Raw genomic sequence first — 25,382 nt, 5'->3', positions numbered from 1 at the left:
GGGGCTTCTCAAATTCCACCTTATGATCTGGCTTCATTGTAGAAGCTGTAGCATGTTTGATAAGTTGGACGGTGAGGTCTGGTATCAAATGTATATGTGCGAGACATGAGCATTGCTACCAGTCCCCCCACCTAGCCTGCAAGGTGTCCCTCCTCCCATCAGCTGTGAACAGGGGTGCCTATTGCTCCACTGTGTGTTCTGTTGACTACCTGTGCGTCTGACTAGTGTGAGGAAGGAGAAGGTACATCCACTGTCTGACGTGGGGCAGGATATTCAGAAGCAGATGCTGCCATCGAGGTGGCTTTTCTGGAACCCACCAGAACAGATTATGGCCATTGCCGGATGGGACTGAGGGTCCCATGCCTTCTGTGTTACGTGACACTCTTACTGCAGTTACCGCTGAAATCTGGGAACCTTGAAATTTTGGGAAACGTCGTAGGTTTCTTTTCCAAGCCAGGGACTGATGCAGAGAAAATTGGCCCGTGCTAAGCACGTGCACCCGACTTAGGAGCTTATGGCATGGCCCAAATGACTTAATTCTCAGCTTCTGTTTCCTTGCCTTTAAGTCAAGAATAAGAATGACTAGATCTCTTTGAACTGGTATAAAAAAAAAAAAAAGAGCATGCATGTTAAATGGTGCGGGACAGGGCTCCTAGCTGGTGTCATTAACTGTTCTTCACACACTCAACAAAGAGCCAGGTGCCCATCACCACCATGTGTGTGAAGTGTGATTCTATCCCTCCCCCCTCAATCTCTCTCTCTCTCTCTCTCTCTCTCTCTCTCTCTCTCTCACTCACTCTCTCCATCCCCACCTCCCCATTCTTTCTTTTATGGGTCATCTGAGTCATGCTTCAAATGAAATCTTTCTTAGCCAACAGACCAAAAGACCAACTTCCTTATAAATAAATCATTGGCCTTTGAAATTCCTTGGACTCAACTATAAATTATTTTCTTGGTAAGAAATGGAGGAGGAGGAGGAGGAGCTCACTTTCCTTCCTATTTACCTTCTGCTCAGCGTTTTAATTTTGCTGTGTGCTGTAAGTTGTCATCTTTACATCAGATTCCAATTTAGGTGATAAAGATCACAATTAATTAGCCTGTCGGTCAAAGATTAAGTGTAACCTTGCACTTCCGTATGCTGGAGCCACTTTATGGCTTTAGTAGAGACCTGTTTATGCTTCCTAAGACCTTTGCCTGCTGTTTCTGAGGCCAACCTAGAAGCCAGTCTAGAAATAAGATGAAGTGGGCAGAATCTCCCATTCTTCTCCTCTTCCTACTTGTAGAACAAAAGCATGAGGCAGGGGGATGAACTTGGTGATGAGCAACTTGGAGAACTAAGGAGTGTAGAATACCTCCAAGGACTCAAAGGCTTCAGTTCAGATCTGTTAGCCATTTTGAAAATGTCCGCGTCACCTCTGAAAACTGTGGTTTCACCTGAAGATTTACCTTCACGTCTTCATTGCCCAACCCTCAACCGTCATCCTCCAAAGCAAAATCTAGTTTGCTTCTGGAAGCTTAATAGAATTTATTACACAATCACTCCAACTTACTTTTCCCTTCAGATTCAGAGAATTGAAGTCAAATGGCTTAAACAGATCAGTTTTATGGTCCTTCCTGGGAGAAAATATAGTAAGTTCAAAATAGTATAGTATTTGAGTTGACTTCTGAAAAGATTGAGTATTATTTACAGAGTGAGAGGCAAAACATTAATATCTACTCTGTCAGCTATACCTCGTGCTCCCCTCCTTTAAGAAGTATTAAGAAAACTGACCAAATATTATAGTCTGCTCTTAAATTTTGTCATGAATGAATATTCAAACGTCTTTTAACGGAGCTGGGGAGATTGCTTAGTAGTTAAGAGCACTGGCTGCTCTTGCAGAGGACCCAGGTTCCGTTCCCAGTACCCACATGGCTGCCACAACTGTCAACAACTAAAGTTCTAGGCCACCTGGCACACATGCGGTCCATGTACAGACACGCAGACAGACATTAATGCGTGTAAAGATGAAACCTTTTGAATCTAGTAATCATCCTGATACACATGATTGTCTTTCTATACCCTGGGTACTTTGTCCACTGAGGATCTCTTGCTCACAAATCCTTACTCAAATAATTACACCCATTTTACAGATGAAAAAACTCAGGTCTAAGTTAATTAACTTGTCCAAGATTACTGTCACTAAGTGGTACCCCAACGATGGAAACCCACGTCTCTTTGTGCTTTTAATCGTGTCAGCACTACTGAGGAAGCCACTGTGTACCAAAATTAACGAACCCCTAGTTTATTTTTTTTTACTTTGTTTTTGATTCTTAGTCTTTACTGTCTTGCCCAAAGAGCACACCAGCTTTTGATGTGGCTTGCAGCCCTCAGAGCTTAAGAAGTTTGAAGTCCAGGGTATTAGCTGTCATAGGTAGGCAGCATGAGCGAGCTCACAGCGTTTGTTTAGGAAGAGAATTGGGGTTGCTTTGATTTGTGTCCACTGTTTTTTTTTTTTTCCTTTTGAAGTTACTAGAGACGATTGGCTCAGACAGAAGTAAAGCTTGGATTCAGCAAGTCAGTAGACAGTTTAACATCTTGATTTAATATTGATCCCCATTTGCATATGTCCTTTCTTTCCTGTGTATTTCGTGCTACATTTTGAGTGGGAACGAGCAGTTTTTCACACACTTCCAAGCCACTTCCATTAGGAATGAAATACTTGGCTTGGGCAGTCTCTGCGTTTTGATGTTTCCGCTTAAACTTTCCACTCCCTCCTGCCAGGCACTAACTTTAAAATGTCTTTTCTTTAAAAAAAAAAATTTTTTTTTTTAATGGAGAACGCCTCCAAACGCTGCAGCTGTGTGGTTTCGTCTTCACTTGGTAGCGTTGGCACCATTGAGAGCACAGAAAGCTCCTATTCCCCCCACACCGCTGGTGCCCAGGACTGTTGAGGCTTGCCCGCTTTGGTAGTTTGGGAAGGGCTTCGGTTTAGAGGGGAGGTTCTCTTCTGGTCTGTGATTGGCTGTCACCAGGGCCTGCAGAAAGAGCAAACAGAAAATGCAGCCTCCGATGTAGCATGAGTAATTCCTTCTATGACCTGGGGCTCTCGGTTCACTGGAGTTCGGAAGGCTAGCCTCATCTGCCTATCCCTAGCAGTTATTCGTGGTTGAGACTCCTCTCAGACCTTTCGACTGTTCTTTGTTTTCATTTTCCCTTGCCCAACGTTGGCTTTTCCTCATGAAAAAACGATTTGGCTAAGTGAGAAACCGGGCTTGGGTGTGTCAGGAAATCTACTGATGTTTCCAGATGCTTGAGGGTGTCTATGGCTCTGCAGACCTTAGGCAACGAAGCATGGCAAACCTCCGAACCGAAGTGCATTCTGATTCAGATCCCGGGTATCTGTAACTCTGTGTAAAATGTAGATGTGCATGCTGCTAATTCGGGTTTTGCTGGACAGCCCCAACCTGTATGTTCTGTAGTTTATTTTTAAAAAAATAATTTGTGGTACCATTATGTTTTATCAGACTTTGATTTGATGCTTCACCGTGGACTAATCAGGAGAAAGCTAACCTGTATTCCTAGCTACTTCCTGCTAGAGTCTCTTACGATAAAACCTACTGACAGAAATACAGGTCTAGATATGCTTTTAATGAATTAGAGAATAGTTGGGTTTAGAATTGTTGTAGAAAGTAACACTTGTTTTAGAATACTGTTTAGAATTCCAGCGCTAATCCTATTTTTTGCCTAAAGCGGGTGATAGGACCTTTCCGAGTCTTCAGTATTTCAGAGAGGAAGCGCGCTGAGTGAGAGACCATATACCAAGGAGTAGGACACCCTAGAATTGTTGTTTTCATTGTCTTGTCTTGTGAAGTTCGTCCTTTCAAGTTCCTATTGCGAAGTCTTGATCAGCTGTCGTGAGTCATGCCTTTGCGCAATCGAGCTCCTTCGGTATTAAAAAATTCAGCTGGGCATCCTCTCAATGCGGCGCCAAAGGGAGAACTCTTGCTTCACTGTGTGTGCACAGAGCTTGGAGAAGGCCGGCGTTCTCACAGACATCTGGTGGTCACCACAGTGGTTTTCAGGGACTTCATCTAACAGTAGTGTGGGCAGCCTTCTTCAGAAGATGACTCTCTGTAGCTCAGGACAGTGACTGGTTTTCTTTCTTTCTTTGTCTTTTTTTCCAGCTGAAGCAGAGGGAGATGGAAACTCCTGTATGTGCAGATGTGCAACATTTGCCCAGCCAGCAACTGCTGGGCGCATACTTCAATAATAGTTAACATGAAATTTTTAATTACCATTTAATTTAGTTTTCGTATTTGCCTGCGGAAATGATTGTGTTGATAAGATTTTGGAAAAAGATAAACTTTATTAAGCAATTCCCATCTCTGTGCCGGTGGGTTTTTTTTTTTCCTCCATTAAAAATGCTTGTGTCCCATGTAGAGGGAAAGGGGGAGGATTAGCTGTATGGGTGCAGCATGGATAGGCGTCTTTACTGCTTAACCGTGGGCCTTTGGACTTGGGGCTGTGCTGAGGTTAGCAGGAAGGCTGTACTGGATCCTGCTGGCTAGCCCTTCTCCTTATCTTCAGTAGCTCTTCTAGCACGGATGTACATGGACAGGATGACCTTCATTTTGTTCCTCGTAGAAGGGAAGGTATTTGTGGGAGAGGATTCTGTTGTTGAGAGCTGAAACTCTAAAGCCAAGGGAAGTGGTTTACAGTTTGTCAAAGGAAATAATGGTTTGCCCTTTGCTGCTGCTGTTAGTGCTGTGCGTGTTTGGGCATGCGCTCGCAGGTGCGCGCGTGCGTGCGTATGTGCGTGCGTGTTTGCTTTCTTCTAGCCAGGGTCTTGCTATTGGAAGATAGGCTGGGCTCTCTCTTACCTTGTGACCTTCCAGCTGTAGCCTCCCAAGTGCTGGATTACAGTTCTGCACTCCCACATCCGTGCTGATCTTTGGTACTTACAATGGGTTAAGTTAGAAATTGTCTTAACGTCGTGTATGTCTTATAATAATTGTAACACTGAAGCCTCACTGAAACCCAATTGTGGCCATTTGGTGTCTCTAAGGGTATCTGAACTGTCTGTCCTAGCTAATTATAGACAGCTGAACGGTAAGCATTAACGACAAGTTAGTCCTGAAGATGTTGTCAGTAAGATCCACAACCTAGATTTCGGAGTTCGAGAAATTTAAGGGATGAAATGTTTAGCTCCCTCTTCTGGCACAGTTTTGAAAACTACTTTTACTTCATCCACTCACACACTCTTTTTGAATAAGAACGTGGTCATCACTGTAATGTTGCAGAGAGAGTCGTTTGAGGTTGTCACCCTATTAGACACCATTGGTAAAATGTACACGTAACATGCGAAGGCACAGCTTATAAAAACATGGCAATTCTTGGTTCAGAGTACTTGTTGCTCTGACAGGATTTAGGTTTAGTTCCCTGCGCCCACATAGTGACTCACAAACATCTGTAACTCCAGTTCCGGGGAATCTGATGCATTTTCTTTCCTCAAAAGTACCAGGCACACAAGCGGTACATATATATCATATACATAAATGCCAGCAGAACACTCATACACATAATGTGAAATAGATCTTAAAACCCTTTGAAGTATCTCATTTCCTATCCAGGTGTGTGTGTGTGTGTATGTGTGTGTGTGTGTGTGTGTGTGTGTGTGTGTGGTGTGTCTGTCTATCTGCCTGCCTGCCTGTCTGTCTGCTATGTGTATGTGGGTGTGTATGCAAGCAGAGGTTTTATAACAACAGTTAAACAGGGGCTTGTTGTTGGCTGGCCACTGGTCACTTGTGTTGGCTTGCAATGATCCCTGGGCATTGATAGAACTGAGTGCCGGGGTACAAAAGAATACCAAGCTAGTAGGAATTTAGATATGTCAGTTATGAACCATGGTAACAGACTATCTCAAGATTCTATCTAGTCTCGTCTACCGAAGCAACAGTTCTTTCATAATAACCTAGAAGCCAGACTTGGTTTCAGGTTTTCTGGACTCCCCTGGTTGTGTTCAGGACATGGGGCAGAAGCATCTCTTTTTGTTCTTCTTGAACATACAAGCTGCAGCCAAGCCTGGATCCCCTCTACCTAGACCCAGCCTGTACTCTGAGGTGCCCTAACATAGGGCAGTCTGTCCTAGGAAAAATGCCCCAGAGGTGAGAACATGAGAAGCCAGTTGTTCGGGGGTTCTGGGATTTTTAATGGGCTTTCAGAGAGCTCTCTCTGGAAGGAAGCAACAGGTATGTCTTGGGGGGGCCCAGCACTATACAGCATGGTGTAGGAATCCCTTTAGGAAACTGAGTTTCCTACGGTTGGGAGTAATCGGATTACTTGTATTGAAATATTCCCGATTGCAGTTGAATGTGCTTGACTGCCTTGCATGAGGTCTAATGTTGGCATTGTCTCTCTTTCAGTGTTGACCCTTCCTGATCTGGCCGAGCAGTTTGCCCCTCCTGATGTTGCCCCGCCTCTCCTTATAAAGCTCCTGGAAGCCATTGAGAAGAAAGGTAACTGCTGGAGGAAGTCAGTTCTCGAGTTTTATTTCATGACTGTTATAATTTATATGTATCTCTGGACCACTCGTTATGTGTCTGTCTTATTTGCTGGGGACAGAGGCTGTGCTACCCACACTAGTTGTGTGGGGACTCTGTTCTAGGAAGAAATCCTGGCTGATAATTTCTAACTCTAGGTCCATGGAGTGGTTCTCAGTTTTTCTAATGCTGAGACCCTTTAATACAGTTCCTCGTGTTGTGGTGACCCCAACCATAAAATTATTTTCGTTGCCTCTTCATGACTAGTTTTGCGATGTTATAAATCATATTGTAAATATCTGTGTTTCCCTGTGGTCTTAGGCAATGCCCACCCAAGGGGTCAGGATCTACAGGTTGAGAACTGCTGCTCAGAAACCAATATGTGGTTACTATGTGGGAGCTCCCACATAGATAAAGATGATTAATCTGCTTTTTAATAGTCTGCTGGATTTGCCAAAATTATTGACATACCAGATAAAATTAATTGTTGAAGTTGGCTTCCAGGAATATTTAGTACACATCTGAATAGATACAGGATGGAAATTGGAGTGTCCCTCTGGCAGCAGGCTCATGGGTTCTCCCGAGAGCTGTGTTTTGCATACACGGTCTGTTTTGTGTCCTAGGACTGGAATGTTCAACTCTATACAGAACACAGAGCTCCAGCAACCCTGCAGAGTTACGACAGCTTCTTGATTGTGGTGAGTGTCACAGGACTATTCTAAGTGAGGATCGAGTTTCTGTTTTCGACGATGCGCCCCCACCCCCATTCATACAGAATTCTCCAGTCACGCGCAGGAGTTCCTTCTACCCCATGGCATGAGCAGTACATGCTTTGGCACTGGGCTCCTGAGGTGGGGTTGGAGTATAAGCTCTCAACCCTTTCCACAGACACAAGCCCCTGTGTCCAGCAGGAAGTGAGGAAACTTATCTTTTTGGCGTTTACCTGACTCTGCCTGTGTCTCCGTCATTGTTCCTAAGCCTTGCTGTCAGGAGCGTCTCATTCCTGTGGGGTCAGCCAAAGGGTTCTAAGTCTGTGTCCTTTAAGGAATGTCTCCCAGTTTCCTCTTCCCCTTTCTTCCCCATCTCTTTTCTTCCCACCTGGCTTGCTGGCTTACCTGCTTGCTTTTCCACACCCTACACACATTAGGTAATATGAAAGCCGGTACTTTATTCCACCATGTAATGAGAACCCTGCTCTCTGCAGACAGAAAGTACCAGGTTAGTGTATTAGGCTCTTGTGTGATGTAAATATCCCCCTCTGTGGTTGACTTCATGCTGACTGACACGAACATGGAACATCTGGTCTCCTGAACCAGGCAAGCCAGCTCCAACACACCATTACCCAAGAGACACTCATTTATTCTGCCAAATGGCAGCTTCATATGGCGTCCTCTTTACTTTGCCATACAGGGTAAAGTAGTACAGCTTACCTCAGCAGGCTTTCTTCTCCTGTCAACGTCTCTCTCTCGGGTCCTTCAGTCCCTTCACAGTGTCCTGTCCCTTCCTTTTTCTTTCTACCTCATCTCATTTACTCGAGTTTATATTTAAATGGAAAGGGTTGCATTTGCCATTGTTCTTATTCTGCGCAAAGTTCCTTCAAAGCTATGCCCGCATGAGGATGCCCATGTGACCCTCACACTCTGAAGAGAGAAGCAACTTCAGGATTAGGCAACTCGGGAATTTCTACAAAAGGTGTGTTTCTTAGAGGAAAGACTAGATGGCTATCAGTACGTGCTTTCCTCTTGAAGCAAACCCAACCAAGTGTCTGAGCTCCGGATCCCTGTGTGCCTTGAACTCAGCTGAGCACACACGGGGAAATATAACCTTTTACCACCTGGGTCATTAGAAGCTGATGGGCAGCAGAGTCGAGAGTGAGAGACCTTTCTATTTTCTGTGTTTCTCACAGCCTTACCAGGGCATCAAAGAAACGCTGAATGTTGTTCTCTGCCTATTGAAATAGAGTTACATGTTTGGCTTACAAAAAAAGGGAGGGTGTGTGTGTGTGTGTGTGTGTGTGTGAGTGTGTGAAATTGAACACATGCTAAAAGTCACAGGAAACGTAAAAGACACCAGAAACTAATGAGACTATGAAAAGTTGTGGTTAAGGTTTTAATGTTACCAATACAAACCGATCCAGGTTAGCTTTGGAAAAAGTTTTTCTTTCTTTCTTTTTTTTTTTTTCACACCACTCATGAGATGGCGTAAACCACCAAGATTCTCTCGCGTCAATGATGTATTTTGACAGGCAGCTTTCTTTCCTTCCCCACTGACATCAAAACCCACATGTAGAAGGCTGGTACACTTTCCTAGCCACAAAAGAGCAGACACTTTCCAAACTTGGGAGCGCATCTGCCAAAAGTGTCTCTGGGTCGTGGACGTTTCAGCCCATCAAGTTATTACAGTATTCATGGGAAGCCTCAGTTTCACCTGACAAATGCTGGCTTTCAATTACCCTTGTGTTTGCAATGCCAGACAGACAGGTGAGCAGCAGCAGCCTGCCTGACCTCCTCCTTTTAGAGCATCTCATGGTAACTTAATGCTGATGTTATTAGTGACTCTAAATCTGTAGAAAAGAAAGCCCACGTTCGGCAAATTCCTCTAACAGGATTTAGTGGTAGAGTGGCAAAGCTGCGATTTATATCCAGATTATTCGGATTGTCCCTGATTCCCCTTACTTTACTCATTTTACCCTAAAACAATTTTTGTTGTTGTTGTTGTTGTTGTTGTTGTTGTTGACTTACTTGAATTTTAACGGTCTAAATTTTCTCTGGACACCTTTTGGTTTCTCTTAACCCCGAGTAAGGCTGATCAAGAGTGGAGGAATGTCACATTCACAGCCCGGTATTTAGCCACATCCCTAGCCTCTACCCACCAGGTGCCAGGAGCATCCACCCCCAGTCACGACAGTCAAGAACAGTCTCCAAATAGTGCCAGACTCTTCCCACTCTACCCCCACGCCCTGGGAACCACTAAACCAGATAGAGATCAGCCGGTGGCTGGCTGGGGGTTGGGGGTGGGACTTCCCCGGGGAAGTAGAGTAGTGAAGCCTTAGAGGAACTGGTTACCCATCAGTAGTTTGGTGAAAAGTGGAGTGAGGGACCACTGCCTCTTAGCTGCGGGGAGCTAAGCGCTGCCTGGTGGCATTCATGCGGAAGAGGAATCAGGCATTGCACAAGTCAGCGACCCCAGGACACGTGAGAAGCCACTTCACAGAAAAAAAATAATAAGTAAAACCAAGTGTACCCTATCGTCAAGTCCCGTGGGCTTTTATACATGGTGACTTCATCCCCAGGCTCGAGTGGTGTAATTTCATTCACACACTGTGAAGACCCTGTGGACAGAACTCCCTAGGTTCTTAGGAAGGGGGTGAGCATCTGCCCAAGGGTTCCAGACCTTAGCTGCCACAGTTCCTGTGTTGGCCACTAGGCAAGGCTGGAAGAAGAGGGGAGAAGCACACTCTGTCCTTGAGGCTCCCTAAGTGTGATGTGAGATTCATATAGACTACTTGCCAGGTGTCCTGGTGAAGGCTTTGCTCATGAGCCCTGCAGGAAGGAGCACCAAGGGGATAGTGTCTGAGAGAGGGACAAGTGACAGGAACATCTTGAAGTCTACACATGTCTCCTAATGGTTCCCGCATACATTTTTCAGGATGAGCAATTTCAGAGCTTCTCCTTTTCAAGGCAGAGAGCCAGGACATGAGGCACACCAGGGCAGCGTCTAGAGGAGCCAGAAGCTTCAGATAGCCTTTGGAGTCTGTACAGGCGCCCGTATAATCTAAATTGGCATTATATAATTTTACAAATAATTGCTGGGTTTCAGGCTAGACCCTTTATGCAAAGGCCAGTATGGCTCGTGCATGCTTGTTAAGATGAGCTGTGGTATCTCTGGTTAGCTTTCTAGGATAGTTAGTGGCATAGCGTTTTATCCTCTGATGCCTTAACTTTTACAGTTTTTTTCTCTGCCTGGCCTATACACAGCCTATACTAGGCTGTGGTGTCATAAGCTACTTAGTGGGACAAGGTTTGCTTAAAGGAACGATAGGCCCAAAGGCTTTTTTTGTACCTCAGTCTCAGCTCAGATTCCCATAGCTTCTCCTTTTGTGGGTCATTTCCCATAAAGGGGTGGGTAACTTCATGTGGTGGTCATAAAGAAGTTCACAACAATAAAGGTTTGTGAGCCAAATTTTTAAGTTGAAACCAAACCCGTAACATTCTAAGCTGTTTTGGGCTACATTTACCCACGCACCACGCTCCACTTTCCTCAGTTCCGAACATACAACATTCACGCTTTTCACTGTGTATGTGGTCCATGCTGTCAGGCCACACGCACCTCAACTCAGATTCAACACGATTTATTGTATGTTATGGGTTATACACACACGGACTCCTGCTCCGTAGAAACAGTGTGATTGGGTGTGAATTTTCCTGCCATCCTCAAAATGTTTATCTTTAGGATGTCTGTGTATACATTTACAGACACACACATATATGCACATACATATATATTAGTATGCCTTTGATTGCATTATATAGAAATGTTAGATTGTGAAAATTGTTCTTTGAGTTTCATTTTTTAAAAAGTTAAATAAATTTTGGGTTGGAATCATTAAGAAAGAATATCCAGAAATATTTGGAATGGCCCTTGACATATAATTCTGTCATTTTGTATCATGTACTTATACAAACATCCCAGCATTAACAATTCTTTTATGTAAACATTGATTACCTCCAAAAGCACTGAAGAAGATGCTCTGTATCTTGAAGCATCAAATACTTCAAGATTTACTTCTGTATAAGAATAAACAGGGGCTGGGGATTTAGCTCAGTGGTAGAGCGCTTACCTAGGAAGCGCAAGGCCCTGGGTTCGGTCCCCAGCTCCGAAAAAAAGAACCAAAAAAAAAAAAAAAAAAGAATAAACAAAGAAGGGGCTGGAGAGATGGCTCAGTCGTTAAGAGCACTGACTGCTCCTCCAGAGGTCCTGAGTTCAATTCCCAGCAGCCACATGGTGGCTCACAACCATCTGTAATGGGATCCGATGCCCTCTTCTGGTGTGTCTGAAGACAGCTACAGTATACTCTTATATAAATAAAAATTAATTTAAAAAAGGGTAAAGACAGGAAAATCTCAAGTTTGAGGCCAGTCAAGGGTGTGTGGTTTTGTGTGCATATATATAAAAGAATAAACAAAGAAATCTCTCATTAGTATGCAAATTAGCTTTTTCCATTTATCAATGGTAAAAGTTATATATATTCTTAGCAATTCTTGTGAAATAAACTACTTTATAATTTCATTATTTGCTTTGCGTGCATGCCTGTTTTATGAACCTAACTATCTTGGGTCATATAGAAATTTGTTGGGTACAAAGAGGTCATGAATGGGCAAAGGTTTTATCAGTTTTTAATTGAATGGGGAAAGTTTGTGGACCCTGTTTTACACTACCATCTTTAGTTCCAGGATAGCCCAAATACTGACCTCTCCTTATGGAGAAACATCTCAAAGGGACTCTGGTATTTTCTCATCTCCCAGTCACTGCCTGCACCAGCCACACGCTGGGTTATGTATTATCTTTATATTGTCTTGCTCCTTAGAGCTCCCTGACAGCAGAACCCAGTGATAAGTGAAGGCAGGAGAAAGTGTAATGTCAGGTCCTCCTCAGCACACTCTTCCCCTGATAACCCTTCCCATGTTGTTTCGATGGCCAAATGCCTTTTTTATAGACGCCATCTTGCTCTTGGTGCCCCTTATTTCCTTTCCCATCCCAGAGACTGAACTACATCGCCTCACATGGGCAGAAAAGTACTTTAGGTTACTGTTTCCCCTTTGCTGAATGTAAGGCGTGACCTCCTTACTGGCCGATGGTTACATAGTAACAGCATTAGGGAAGCATTCTGAGACTGTTCAGATTGTTCTAGAGGTAATCCTTAAATCGTTTGCCAAAATCCTGTAGTATCTAGATGTTCAGTCCATCACTCTCTTAGGGTTAAATTTCATGCAGCATTTAGCAGTTAAGATTTGGGAAAACCAGGGACTTCTCATCTTCCTGTTGTGGTTTGAGGAGACTTTGGTTAGCCATTTCTAGGCCAGAGCCTTCTCAGACAGGGCAGAACCACTCCAGAAAACAGAACAAAATGTATCTCTCACATAGCCTTGCAGGCTGGAAATCCACATTGCTTGCTTTGAGACCCTCTTTCTTGGCTCTCCAACAGCTGCCTCTCAGTGTAAGGCCTTTCCTCTCTTCGTGTAGTCCCTGTGTCCGTGACTTTGTCTTTTCCTATAATGATGCCGGTTCGTGGACATGGGGTCTACTGTACAACCTTGTTTAACCTAGTCACCCCTACAGGATCTCTCTCCAAACTGTACTTAATGAACACTGGGGCTCTGACTTTTAATCCAGGCATGGGGAGGGCACCACCTTATCAGTGGAGAGTATTAACAGTAACAGTGGCATGATTTTTGTTGCCCTAAGAAATATGAGACTAGCCTGATAGCTAATGGTTGGGTGTAAGACAGAACTCCAGGAAGAAAAGCTGTTCTGTCCAAAATTCAGAAATGACCCTCTGAGAAACAAGCTGATAGTGTGCCGCGGCACTTGTCCCCCCCTCCCCCACCACTATCACCCCACCCCGCATCGCTCCCTTCCCTATGTCTCATTTAAGTCCCACACTTGGAAAATTGGCCCTACAGAAGTCTGAGGGCCTCAACGTTTCTTCAATTGTTTTCTCTCCTAGATGCCGCCTCAGTGGACTTGGATGTGTTCGATGTACACGTTTTAGCAGATGCTTTCAAACGCTATCTCGCCGACTTACCAAATCCTGTCATTCCAGTAGCTGTTTACAATGAGATGATGTCTTTAGCCCAAGGTTGGTTCTCTCTTTTCAGGGCTCTTGGGATGGATATTGAGATAAAGCCATACTTGGCATGCTGGGAGGAGTAGAAGGCATCTAGAAAATACTAAACTGCCCCCCTCATGCCTCACGTCACCCCACATCTTCCTCTTTACCACACAGCATCTAATAGTAGAGACCCAGATTTGTGTTTGCTCAGAAGCCGACCCATGTGTTAAACTGTAAACTTTTGATCACTCTCTGTAAAGCCCACTGCAGCTGTGCAGGTCACAGCCATGCAAGTACCAGGGTCAGGTTCAGAGATCCAGAACTAGACTGCAGGCCGAGGACCATTCTTGCCCTCTTCACTGAACACCCAGAACAAATCGTGTTGAGGGTGGAGCAGTCAGCCTCGGGAGCCGAGGCTCTGCTCAGTACTTTGGGGACAGGAAATTGTGGTCCGTGACCTTCAAAGTTTAACCTGTGATACTTATCTGATGATCCGAGGAAGTAGCCAATCATGCTTGGTCCTGGCTGATGGAGGCCAGGCTTCGGAGAGCACACCCAGAACAGTTTGTGGTTTCTTTACAAGCGGAGTCGCTTGCATTTCGTTTGACCTGAGATCTTTACTTTCTCACAATGCCCGTCTTAATAAGAGGGAGAGATGCCCTAGGTACCTTTCCTGAAGATTTCCGTATGAGCTTCCTCCTGTAGCTGAGGGAGAGAGAAGAAATGCTTCAAGCGCTGGCTCCTTGGCACCTACACCTAGCCTCACTCTGCTTCCTGTTTTGTTCTGTTTTGAACTTGCAGAAGTACCAAGCTCCGAAGACTACATCCAGCTGTTGAAGAAGCTCATTAGGTCGCCTAATATACCTCATCAGTATTGGCTTACGCTCCAGTATTTGCTCAAGCACTTCTTCAAGCTCTCTCAAGCCTCCAGCAAGAACCTTCTGAATGCAAGAGCCCTCTCTGAAATTTTCAGCCACGTGCTTTTCAGATTCCCAGCAGCCAGGTAAATGAAGGATGAAAAGAAGGTTGGGGGACGGGGGTAGGGGTAGGGGGGTGATGAGTGGCCCTACATTGAAGGCTCACAGATGAACTTTTGTGTGGACTTACTTCACAAGCATCAGTAGGATGCAGATAAATGAAAACAGCATTCCTCATAGAAACGACGGTTCTCACAGAATGCTCTTGGTTGCAGCTCTGATAATACTGAACACCTCATAAAAGCGGTAGAGCTTTTAATCTCAACGGAGTGGAGTGAGCGACAGCCAGCACCAGGTAAGGGTTTACAACATTTGACATTCACTTCCGGCTCAGCTTTTTTGGACCTTGAAATGGGTGGTTTTTGAGTTCCCTAGAATCCACACAGGTCTCTGGTGTCACTGCAGTTGATAGTAATATGCTAATTTATGGTTCGTGGAAGAATAACGGCGGAGGCTGGAGGTATTTGTGAAATGTCAGATGTCGGGTTTTGCAGGCTTTAAACTTATCTTGGTTTTGCTCTTTTTGTATTTAATTTACTAGCTTGAGACTAGGTCTCACCATGTCCAGGCTGGCCTTGAACTCACTTTGTAGCAGAGGTTGGTTAGCCTTGACCTCAAGATTTCTTCCCACCTCCATCCTTTTGTCTTAGATGAACACAGAGGGAGAGAGAGCTCCCTGGACCTTACACCTCTTAGGCTTCAGGTTGCTGAATACATTTATGGAGTTCGTTTTAGCTGTTGACATTTTGTTGTTGTTGTTTTTCTGAATCTTACCAAGTTGGGGGGATTTATAATTACTATATAATATAAAGTCTCTTGGCGTGTGTGTTTTGGAAGTGGTTATGCCAAGAAATTTCTGTCAAAATAAACATTTTCAGTCAGGCAGGCAGTATGGAAGCAGTGTTCTGCTGGGGCTATTTAGACCAAGCCAGATGCCTTTCTGAAAGCAGGTGGGCCTTCAGCTAGCCATTTAACAGGGCAGGAAGTGTAGACTCACCTGAACAGCAACTTCTCATTTAGAGTTCAAACAACCTGTGATCTAGTAGCAGCAGTCAGCTTGCAGGGCTGGTCGTGTAGATTACTAGTCAGCCCTTAGCAGGGGCCCATAGTTGTAGAGTTAAGTTCTGCTTGTACTCTCCCTTGGTGCCCAGGCTTTTAAATGAAGCACCCTGCTTCTACTATTTGTGATGGGAAACCAATTAGCACAGCGGTAGGAGCAGCCTCTGGGACTGAGCATCCTGCTGTGCTTTTCCGAGTGGCCAGCTGTGGTTCTTTGAATCTGGATGGAGACCCCTTGAGAGAGGCCAGGACTTGGGCTCAAAACATCTGGTTGAGCACCGGGGATGTGCAGGACCTGGGGGAGAGGTTCTGTGGATGGGCCCAAAACCCAGTCCCTAGAGATCACAGATGCATGGTACACTCCAAAGGTTCCAAACCATAGCAAGCAGCATTTCACAGGGGTGCCCGTAGCTATAGACATCGGGGAACCTCAGCCTAGCTTGGGATTTGAGGCCAAGACCATCATCACCCCATATGACACTAAATTTACCGGATAATGGATTCGGGAGCACCGGGTTATGCTCAGGAGCTGCTTTTGACTTTAATGGGGCCAAATGCCCATGGAGGCATGGATGTGGCTGTGAGCCCTAGAGATTGCCTACCCAGAGGCTAACCACATGGGCTAGGAAGGAAGATGGGCACCAAGAATAGCCAGGCCCTGAGCCAAACAAAGGGCCGAGCTGCAACTGTTCACTTCCTCCTGCTCGCATTTTAGCTACTTGTTTGGAGAGGAGGCACAGCGGAGCTTTGTTTGGGGCTGAAGGACTTGGGGTGGTGAGGGGTGAGGAGTGGGGATGGGGTGGGGACGTGGAATCTGAGGAGTCCGTCATCACAGTCTTCTTAGGGACACCCACTGGCCTCATGGGGAATATACACGGAAGCCCAAAGCCAGACGGGACTTTTACAAACGAATTGATTACTAAGGGCTTATTTGTCTGGGGGTTTGCGGGGAGGTCGCCACTGTAGTCTAATATAAATGGATTAAATGTCTTCTGTAAGGCCGACTTACAAAAGCGAGCATGTATCAGCAGCAGCCATTTTCATAATGCGGCCTGATACACAGGAGCGGACTCCAGTGGCCCTGCACAGAGTTGGGTACTAATTTGAAAGGAAGATTAGTTCCGTCAGCTCCGCTGAGGAAAGAAAGGCAGAGATTTGAACGTACTGGATTGTCCTAGCCCTTGTGCAGCCTCTTCAAAAAAAGAAGGGGGTGGGGTGGGGAGAATTAAATCCAAATGATCCTTAAGCCCTCCGTGAGCCATTTTCACTTCTCGTGATATTTCTCAGCCGTGCTGAGCACTCTGTAGGCCCCATGGGACGAAATGGACGCTTCGGTGTCTCTCACCTGTGAAAACATTTCACTCTCCACCCGCAAGAGGGTAAAAGAAGGTGCCTTTCCTACTGAATCACCTTTGGGCTCTAGGACAGCTCCAGTGCAGTGATTGATTGGCTCGGCATCCCCAGGCAGGGGGGTTGGAGTGTGGGACCACAGTGAGAATGTAATGTCTTCCCAGAGGTCCTCATTGCTAGCTCGGCATGCAAGAGTCCCCGAGGGCTTTGGAAGTTCAGCTCCAGAGCATCTCAAATGAAGGCTCATAAACCAGTCATTGATAGAGACTCCTGCTCTGAAAGGAGTCGTTGAAGGGATCCTTAAGTGTGGGCTACAAGGACGTGTTTGTTGAAGGGTAGATAGGCGTCTTCTCTGGGCTGTTACCAGGTAGTACTTGGAATGATAAGGCTGACGTCTGAGGCACACTATCAACTTAAATAAGGCCTGTTAAGACATAGTGTCTAAAGACTAGCTGGGAGTGCACTTCTCCCAAGAGAAGCAGAGCCTTAGAGGCACTGTTGGTGACTTTTTGGGGGTAATTGAGTAAGTAGGTAAGCTTAGGGAAGAGTACATCCTGAAAAGGGCCTTGAAAAGCAGGTCCGATTTTAACTGGGGAAGGAAAAGGAAAATAGCATTTTGGTTTGCTGGCAGACAGCAAATCGAGGTGTTGCAGACTGTGCCCTACAGGGTGTGTGTACTTTCTAGGGCATTTGTGTATCACCATCTCTTAATGTGTTTCTCCAAGCTGGCGCCAACACAAGGCCACATTTTAAGTGTTATAAGGCTTTGAAGAAACAGAGCTGAGAGGTTTGCTCTATGCTGCTTGACTAGTGTTCGCCATACCTGAATCTGCCCAGAAGCTACCTTTGGGTCCAGCCTGTCCCATCTGCAGATCACCAATGCCTCCATTGTTGGAACCATTAGGAATCCTGGGCCTGCTTTCAGCGTCTAATGAAAAGGCCTTCCGAATGTTGTGAGCTAATAATGAGAGAAGATCCCAGGGGCCATATGCAGCAAAGGGCCACAGCACCATGTGGACTGTTTGAGATGGACAGTGGAAGGAAAGTTGAGCCTCTCTCCCTGGGTTGTTAGGATTGAATAAACTGTGTGTCTTGGTGGGTGGAGTGGCCTGGATGTCAGCGCCACTCCCTCTGTCACCTTGCCAGTGTGCCTTTGCGCAGTGCACAGAATGTACAACTGTACACAACGTTCCCAGTGCCATTCACTTTATCTGTGTCCCAGTCTGCCCTGGTGAGCTTTCTGTGCAGGCTAACCTGGTCCATTCACTGTGGGTGTTCTTCAGACCCCGTTCCCTTATCTTTAGCTGCCCTGTGGGTTTTTGTTGTTGTTTTCATTTGCTTGCTTTTTTTTTTTTTTTTTTTAAACCGTTGGTGTAATTGGTTCAACTACATTTCTAAGAAGCAAAGACAGAGGCTATTCCTCATTTTGATTCATTCCAATTAGAGATATGGGCACAGTCTACTAATTCTCCAAATATACCCAGACGCTGATAAACTGTTTGGTTTTCAAAGAAATCTTAGAAGCCAACTAACCTATTTCCTGTATCCAGCAGCCCTTTGAGGTAAAGATCCTTTGAGGTAAAGATCCCTTGCTTTTATGGATGGAGGCACAGTGGACAGGTGATGGGGATAGTGTATTTTCAGAGCTCTCTTAGCTTGCCGTTCATCCCCTGTGGTCGGGAAGGCTTCATTGTTTGAGGCTGAGTAGCGGGTTTTCTGGAATTCCTTACACTCCTCAGACGTGGGGAGCCGAGCTGATGTCTACAGGGCAGCTGCAGTAGGAACAGGTCCAGCAAACACAGGGTGCCTCTGAATCCATGTTTTGGATTTCATGGATGTATTCAGAAACAGTAATATATCATAATTGGAGTCTAATATTGCACCGTCAAGCCTGGAAGAGAAGTGACTCCTTCTCCCCCTGCTCTCCTACACCTGTCAAGGTTAATTTTTAACTGCTGGTGCATTGCAAAACATCCCTCCCGAAGAGCTGAATTCATGCATCTGGTTTTAAATACCTTGGGCTGGGTTCTTAGCTGTAGACAACGTAAGCAAACACCAAGACAGAAGGAAATAACTTTCAGAGTTTCACTTTTCTCTGATTTGTTTTTTTTTTTCCTCCCATTGCATTGAAAGTATGTTCTGACTCGAGAGAGTTGTCTCTAAGGTAAAATTGAAACTTCGATATAGATGTAGACCCCAAGAGGGGTATAGGTGTATTGGGGGAGAGCCTGATCCATCTCATGGAAACTAGAAAGTTTACCCACGATCCCCAAGTGCATTGTGAGCGCCACCCTGGGCACGTGCTAGGCGATGTTTTTACTTTTGTTTTCAGGCTACAGCTTTCTCTGAAGGGATGGACATCACGGGATGGGTGCTGGGGAGTCGGAGGGGGAGTTCCTCTGTCTGCTAGACAGTGGGTGTGGGCGTGCCTTCGCAGAAAGCCTGTAGCCTGTGTCTGGATTTTTTTTTTTTTTTTTATGCAAGCCTAGGTTTGTTTATTAACTGGAAAGGGTGTTTTTCCTTCCCGTGGGTTCATTAAGCTCACTGGAGTCATGGATTAGCCCTATCCGGGAGAGCCCTACTTTCTAAGATGTCTCATGTTGGAATTAAGAAGGAACGTGTTCCTTTAACCGTGGGTAACTTTGGATAATTCACCCCCCCCCCCAACACACACCTGATTTCCCTAGTTTTTGTTCATTGACAGTGATGCATGCAAGTCTCTGAGAAGCAGCAAGCCTTTCAGGTCTCCCGCGGTGGCCTGAAGAGGTCTTGTTTAGAGCAGACAGCATGCCACAGAACTGAGAAACACATGTTAACGAGCAGGGGCATTTCCTGGCTAGCTGCAATCTACTGAAAAGTACAGTCCTGGCCTGTCTTTGTCTCTGAAGCACGTTGTACAAAGCCCTCGGCAAGGGGATGCTCACTGGCTTGAAGCATCCAGATGAATAAGTGAGTCATATTGTATGCAATGGGTCTCAGCAGCCCCAGATAAATAGGACACCAAGAAAGCCAGCGTTTCTTAAAGGGGCTTATTAGCCAAATGGGAATTAATTCCTAGGCACTGTGACATCTGTGCCTTTGGTTTAGTAGTGAATCATGTATGGTTATAAGCTATCTATAATTATGTTTTATTAATTTGTAGGGCCTTTTGGATACAGAGAAGGTGAAACTGGAAGTTGGTGGTTTTCTCCTAAGCAGGCGTGATTTACTCAGTTTTGCCAGCAGAGGGCTCCCTCCTTAAACTAATAAAGAGCATGTGTCTGTATCAGTGGGGAAAGAGTCTGCTCGCGCTTGCAGTTAACGTTCATAAGAGAGCCTCTGTGGTAGGTGATTTTACATATCATGAGGAATTTGTCTAAAACAACATGTCTGTGGGTATTTGGAATCTTTCCTGCTATATACGGCTTTACGGTAGATACTTTTGATCTGAGACAAAATAGACTGTCAGATTTACATTTTAATCTTCTAGAAGGTTCTTAGGTAGGTCCAGACAGGTATGCATGAGAAGCCAATGTGTCTGATGTTTCTTCCAGAGAAACTCTTTTGAAAGCAGGGAAATGCATGAAAATAAGAAGGCAGCTTTTTTTTTTTCTTCTTAAGCTAAAAGAAGAAAACAAGAAAGCCAGGGTTTTGTTATAGGTGTGAGGGTTTTTGTTTTTCTTTTCAGTGTAGGCTAAAAGAAAGTAAATTCAGTTTGTTAGTTCTTTCTTTCCATACCAAGAAAAGCAAAGAATAGGGCCTGTGGGCTGAGAATGGAGTTTAGGACCAAAAGTCTAAAGGTTGAATTCTTTTTGTGAAGCCCCCTTCCCCCAATAGTATGAAGGAATTACTAAGTAATGATCTCTAAATTACTGTCATGTTGAGGTTTGGGGCTTTTGTGATTTCCTTTCGTTAATGGCTCAAAAGATTGAAGTCGGGGCTTTTGGGTAGATGCCATGTGAACATTTCCCAGGAAAAGACTTGATTTCTTTCCTGTCCAGCTAGCAATCATAAACTCAGAAAGTTATCTGCAACTTTCTCAAATAAAAGACTAGAATCCCCAAGTCGGGAGAACACGCCCTTCTCTGTCCCTTTGCCTAGCACAGCCAGCAGTTAACCCAGTGCAGACACAACTCTAGATTGTCCGATTAGAAAGTCCTAGGGCCATTTGAAGGTGAGCTGAAGTTGACCCCTTAAAGATTTGGACTTGCATAGAAGATGCCCTCCTGGGGCTGCCAGCCAGCATACGATGAGCTATGTGAAGGGCTTTCCTGTTACACCTGCGGGGCAGACTGTGCCAGTGCGTGGGAGGAGGAGGACGTGAGAGCAAGGCACCCTGTCCTAAGCTGTTCTGAGAGGTTCAGGCCTTCACAAGCGCGTCTTTGATTCTATTTTTTGCTGAACTAGGTGGATTACTTCCTGTGCTGCTTCACTGCGGCCCACTTGAGCCCCCGGAGCGGGGGCTGCCAGCACATTACAGGCACCGTGGCCACCAGGGAGGACTATTTTCAGCACCCCCTTACAATGCCTTTCTCATTTCCCGGGTGAAAATGAGCAAGTTAGTCTTGCCTCGGCCACTTGTCAGCCCGATGACAACTTTGACTTTGACTTGGGTGCCCCTCCCCCTCCCAAAATCCTTAGCTCAGCAAATATTTGAACCTGCCCGAGTTAATCATGAAGCCGCGATCTTTATCTGAGCGAGACGTGCGAGCGCCCGCCGGGGCTCCTTTCTTCCCCCTTGCAGTAGCGCGACCCAGGGGAGCTCTGCTCGCGGAGCCGGGGACTTGCTGCCGGGGCGGGGCGCGGGGCGGAGGGACCCGCTGCAGCCTAGCCCAGGGGAACCGGCAGCCGGGCTGAGAGTCGCGCGCCCCCGCCTTGCGCGCTCACTGCCAGCTAGGTTCCTTACTGCCGGTACCGGGCGGGCGGGGGAGCCTCGGGGGCTGGAGCCACTTGGTAGAAGAACAGCTTCTTTGGATTTTTTTTCCCCGGTGGGATACTGGCAGTTCAAAGCGAAACCGTTGAAATGCATAACCTGCAAAGTAAGTCGTTTTTCATTTATGCACTTCTCTGCACCGGCCTCTTTATCTGCAAGCCGTCCTCTCTAGTTTGGCTGGGCGGGCGGGTGTGTGTGAGCGCTGGAAGTGTGTGTGCCTGGGTGAGTGCTGCCTGGGGAGAGCAGATGGGCGATTAGGGGAGACACTCCCTTCTGTCCTCCAGGGGGGGACACTGCGGAGAAGAGATGGGGTTTAGGTTGGGAGTTTAGAAAGTACTGGGCAGGAAGTTGGGGCCGAGCCCGGGCTTGCAGAGACCATGGAAAATCACCTGTCTCCCAGACCTGCTCGTTGGGTCCCGGACCCTTTGCCACTTGGTAGCAGCAGTCTACAGCTAGGCTGACTTACTGAGTGCTCCACACACGTGCCTAGGGGCTAACCCTTGGGCCGTATTGCCCAGAAGACATGTCACTTTACTTTTGGGAGAAAACTCAACATTTTTATTCAACTACTTTTTTTTTTTAGATCTTATCCAAGGACATATTTCCTTACCATTTTTATTTGACTTTGAGTTTAGACTTACTTAAACTATGGATTTATAGTTTATTGGCAGATAGAGAAGTGTGAGCTGGAAAGGACAGGTTGAGTCTCCAATAATACAGAAATGCCCTAGAGAGGGGACGCAAGTGGATGGCAGCCAGAGAACGAAATGCCTTTTAGTGCTGTGTGATTCCAAATGGGATAGAAACCTAAAGTGGCCGCTGTGTTCTGTAAACCATCCCACCGGTGCACAGCATTCACAGCCACAAAAGCCCACTCTTTAAAATGAAGCCACATTTACATTGAAGCACTACCCCCTCCCCCAAATAATCATGTAAATGTCAAGAGGTTCTGGCTCCCAGGGGCAGCGTACATCAAGCTCCAGTTGTGGTGACAGAATTGCATGCAGAATGATTTAAAGAACCAAAACGAATCGTTACATTTGTAGGGGAATTGATTTCTTTATATTGAATACTACTAAGAAGGAGTATTCGTTCGTCTCCCCCCCCTCCGCTTCCTCCCCTCCCCCAGTAAGGCTCTGAGCTAAAGAGAGAAGGGGGAGGGCAGAGAGAGAGAGAGAGAGAGAGAGAGAGAGAGAGAGAGAGAGAGAGAGAGATTACATCACCTTCCTTTAAGCAGCTAGCTGTGAGGTGGGTTCCTGGGTGAAACACTTGGCAGAGATCACCTGTCCTCTGCATTCTGATATATGGCCTCGGGTTTTTTGTTTGCTTGTTTTTGTTTGTTTGTTTGTTTGTTTGTTTGTTTTTGCAGAAGCGTCCTGTTGCCCAGTGTCATTAGGCTGTAACACTGAAACTCCCATAATGCTTGCCATTTCTATAAAATTATAGACATCTTTATTCCTGGGCTGAATTTTCATGATTGTTCGAGAAAGTCTTGTTTTGACCTTGGGATATCTGGTAGAGGCATTTTGTCTAAGTGCTGTCTCTAAGCTTCCCTTTTTTTTTTTTTTTTTTAAAATATGGTGCATCTATGGCAGAGTTTAAGATCCAAGCTCTTGGTGAACTGTGGAGGACTGGATTTAAATATCCAGAGTGCTCAGGTCCTTTCTGCTCCTAATATGCGGGTGACATCTAAGGGCTGTAATAGAGACAGTAAGATTATTTTGATGCCTTTGTAAGATTTTTTTTTTTATACCAAGGAATAGCCAGGCTATCTCTAAGCCCAGATGCACGAAGGGAACAGGGCTGGAAGCTGCAGTTCATCAGCTTTTGTCAGTCTGCCAACAGCGGGCTGTACCATGCTGCAGAGTAATAAAAAGGGAATTAGAGAGCGCACTGCTGGAAGAGAGCAGGCAAATTAAACACCTTTGGAAACGATGAGCATGTAGACGCCGCAGCTGTGTGACATGTAGGTTCTCCGAGAGAGAGGCTGGGGCTGTGTGAAGCTGGCATCCAGGAGAACTGACGAAGCAGGAGTGGTCTGGTGACATTTTTCTGACTTGATTGGCTGGGGCGTGTGATGTAATAGGTTACAGTGCGGCCCCGTATAGGTTTTAAAATGAATTCCAAGACACCATTACAAAGAAAGCCGGACTCTTTTCTTGTAACTGAGCACAGCCAAGGAAACTCTCGCACAAATGTACACCACGGTTTGGACTATGGAAGACCTGGACTTAGAGTGTGCCAAGACAGATATAAACTGTGGCACAGACTTGATGTTTTATATAGAAATGGATCCACCAGGTAATGCTGCAGTATTAACGGAGAGAGATAGTTAATTTTGTGACTTTAATTTTTTTTTTTTTGAAAGCTGCTGTAACAGATCCTCTTGAGGTTGCTATTTTTACTGATTTGTTTCACGGTTTAAAATTAGTTTGATTAGGACTTTAAAATTAAACAGACTCTTTGCCTGCCTGTAGCAGCAAGCGGCTCCCTCAGGCTGTGTTGGAGAAATGCTGGTTCTTGCTGGATGAATGGGAACTGGTTTCTACTTTCTTCTCTGCTGCTGTCTTTTGTTAATTGTGATCCTTGGCAAGTTGGGCTATACTGTTGTATATTGTTCCTTTCATTAAGGGGACTCGTCTTTTGTGCCGCTTTGCTCTCCTTTGCTGGCTCTGGACTCTGTGCTACTTTGATGACACGGGGTGCTTTAGAAAGCATGTGAGATGTAGCAGTGACTCAGACTGGTTTCTGATGACTTGAGAGTGTCTCGTAAATCAGATGTGGGGACACACTCTCTCTCTCTCTCTCTCTCTCTCTCTCTCTCTCTCTCGCTGAGATACTACAATGGGAAAAGAAGTCGACTTTCCTCTCCTCTGTAAAATAGTCTTGCTAGACACCTGAAATCTTCCAGGGCATAAGTTAAAGCAGTTACAGTGCTTTCTAAGTTAATGGTTTGGGATTTAGCTAAAAAAATCTTAGGCTCATTGGCTGTTCCCTCTGGGGTCAGCCCTTCCTACCATGAGGAGGCTCAGAAAGGCTGAAGGGATTCTTGTCACCCCTGTACATACTGATTTGACATTGAAGAAGTGGGTAGGGTTTTTAACCGGACCTAGCATGTAGAGCCCAGTGTCCCCCCTCCCAGCAGAATAGTAACATGAAGACTAAGGAGATTTAGGTCACAGATGAGTTTCTTAAAGTGGCTTTGGCAGAGCTGTGCCTGAAGTACCAACATAGAAAAACCCAGTTCTTAAAGCATACTTGCTGTAAACGAGGGCTGTTTGAAAATGCGACCTCAGTGCTCAGGCAAGACACAGCAGCCACATTTGTCTTTCATAATTGAGGAGGAGGAGGGGGATGAAGGCTTCGGTTATTTCTGCTTCTCAGATGTCCCTGCTTTCTTACTTTAGACAAGTTACCAGGGTGCACAACTTTAGCACAGCTAAAATCTAGAGGTGGAGGATGTCAACTCTGGGTTTGCTATGAGGTTTTTTTCTCCCATAGCCAGCCCCATTTATTTTCGAACCTCTAGGCTGGTCTGTTGGTCTGTCTGTCCGTCTGTCTATGTCATCTCCCTACCCCCCAGTGTCGTGCACTACTACTATTTTCCTTTTTAAGTTTTCCTTTTAAGTCAATTCTGAGGTTTCTTTCAAAGGCAAGTAAGTATCTTCTGTGGTACATGATATCATGAATTCCTGGTATCCATCCTCTTCCCCCCTCCCCCCACTGTAAATGT

At 45.5% G+C, this 25,382-nt stretch overlaps 1 protein-coding gene across 3 annotated transcripts in view; it reads left to right on the top strand.

The window, feature by feature from the left end:
* The window catches only part of Pik3r1 (phosphoinositide-3-kinase regulatory subunit 1), an 84,715-nt gene that overhangs the window by 49,667 nt on the left and 9,666 nt on the right, over window positions 1-25,382 (top strand). The window contains 5 exon segments of one of the 3 annotated variants that reach the window (NM_013005.2): window positions 6,403-6,495; window positions 7,143-7,217; window positions 13,247-13,378; window positions 14,153-14,354; window positions 14,544-14,623. In NM_013005.2, coding sequence (NP_037137.2) covers window positions 6,403-6,495; window positions 7,143-7,217; window positions 13,247-13,378; window positions 14,153-14,354; window positions 14,544-14,623 — 582 coding nt within the window. 3 annotated transcript variants of the gene reach the window in all.

The sequence above is a fragment of the Rattus norvegicus genome, chromosome 2 (genome assembly GCF_036323735.1).
Source record: "Rattus norvegicus strain BN/NHsdMcwi chromosome 2, GRCr8, whole genome shotgun sequence".
Classification (NCBI taxonomy): domain Eukaryota; kingdom Metazoa; phylum Chordata; class Mammalia; order Rodentia; family Muridae; genus Rattus; species Rattus norvegicus.
Note: the sequence above shows the minus strand (reverse complement) of the source record. Positions and strands in the feature narration are given on the sequence as shown.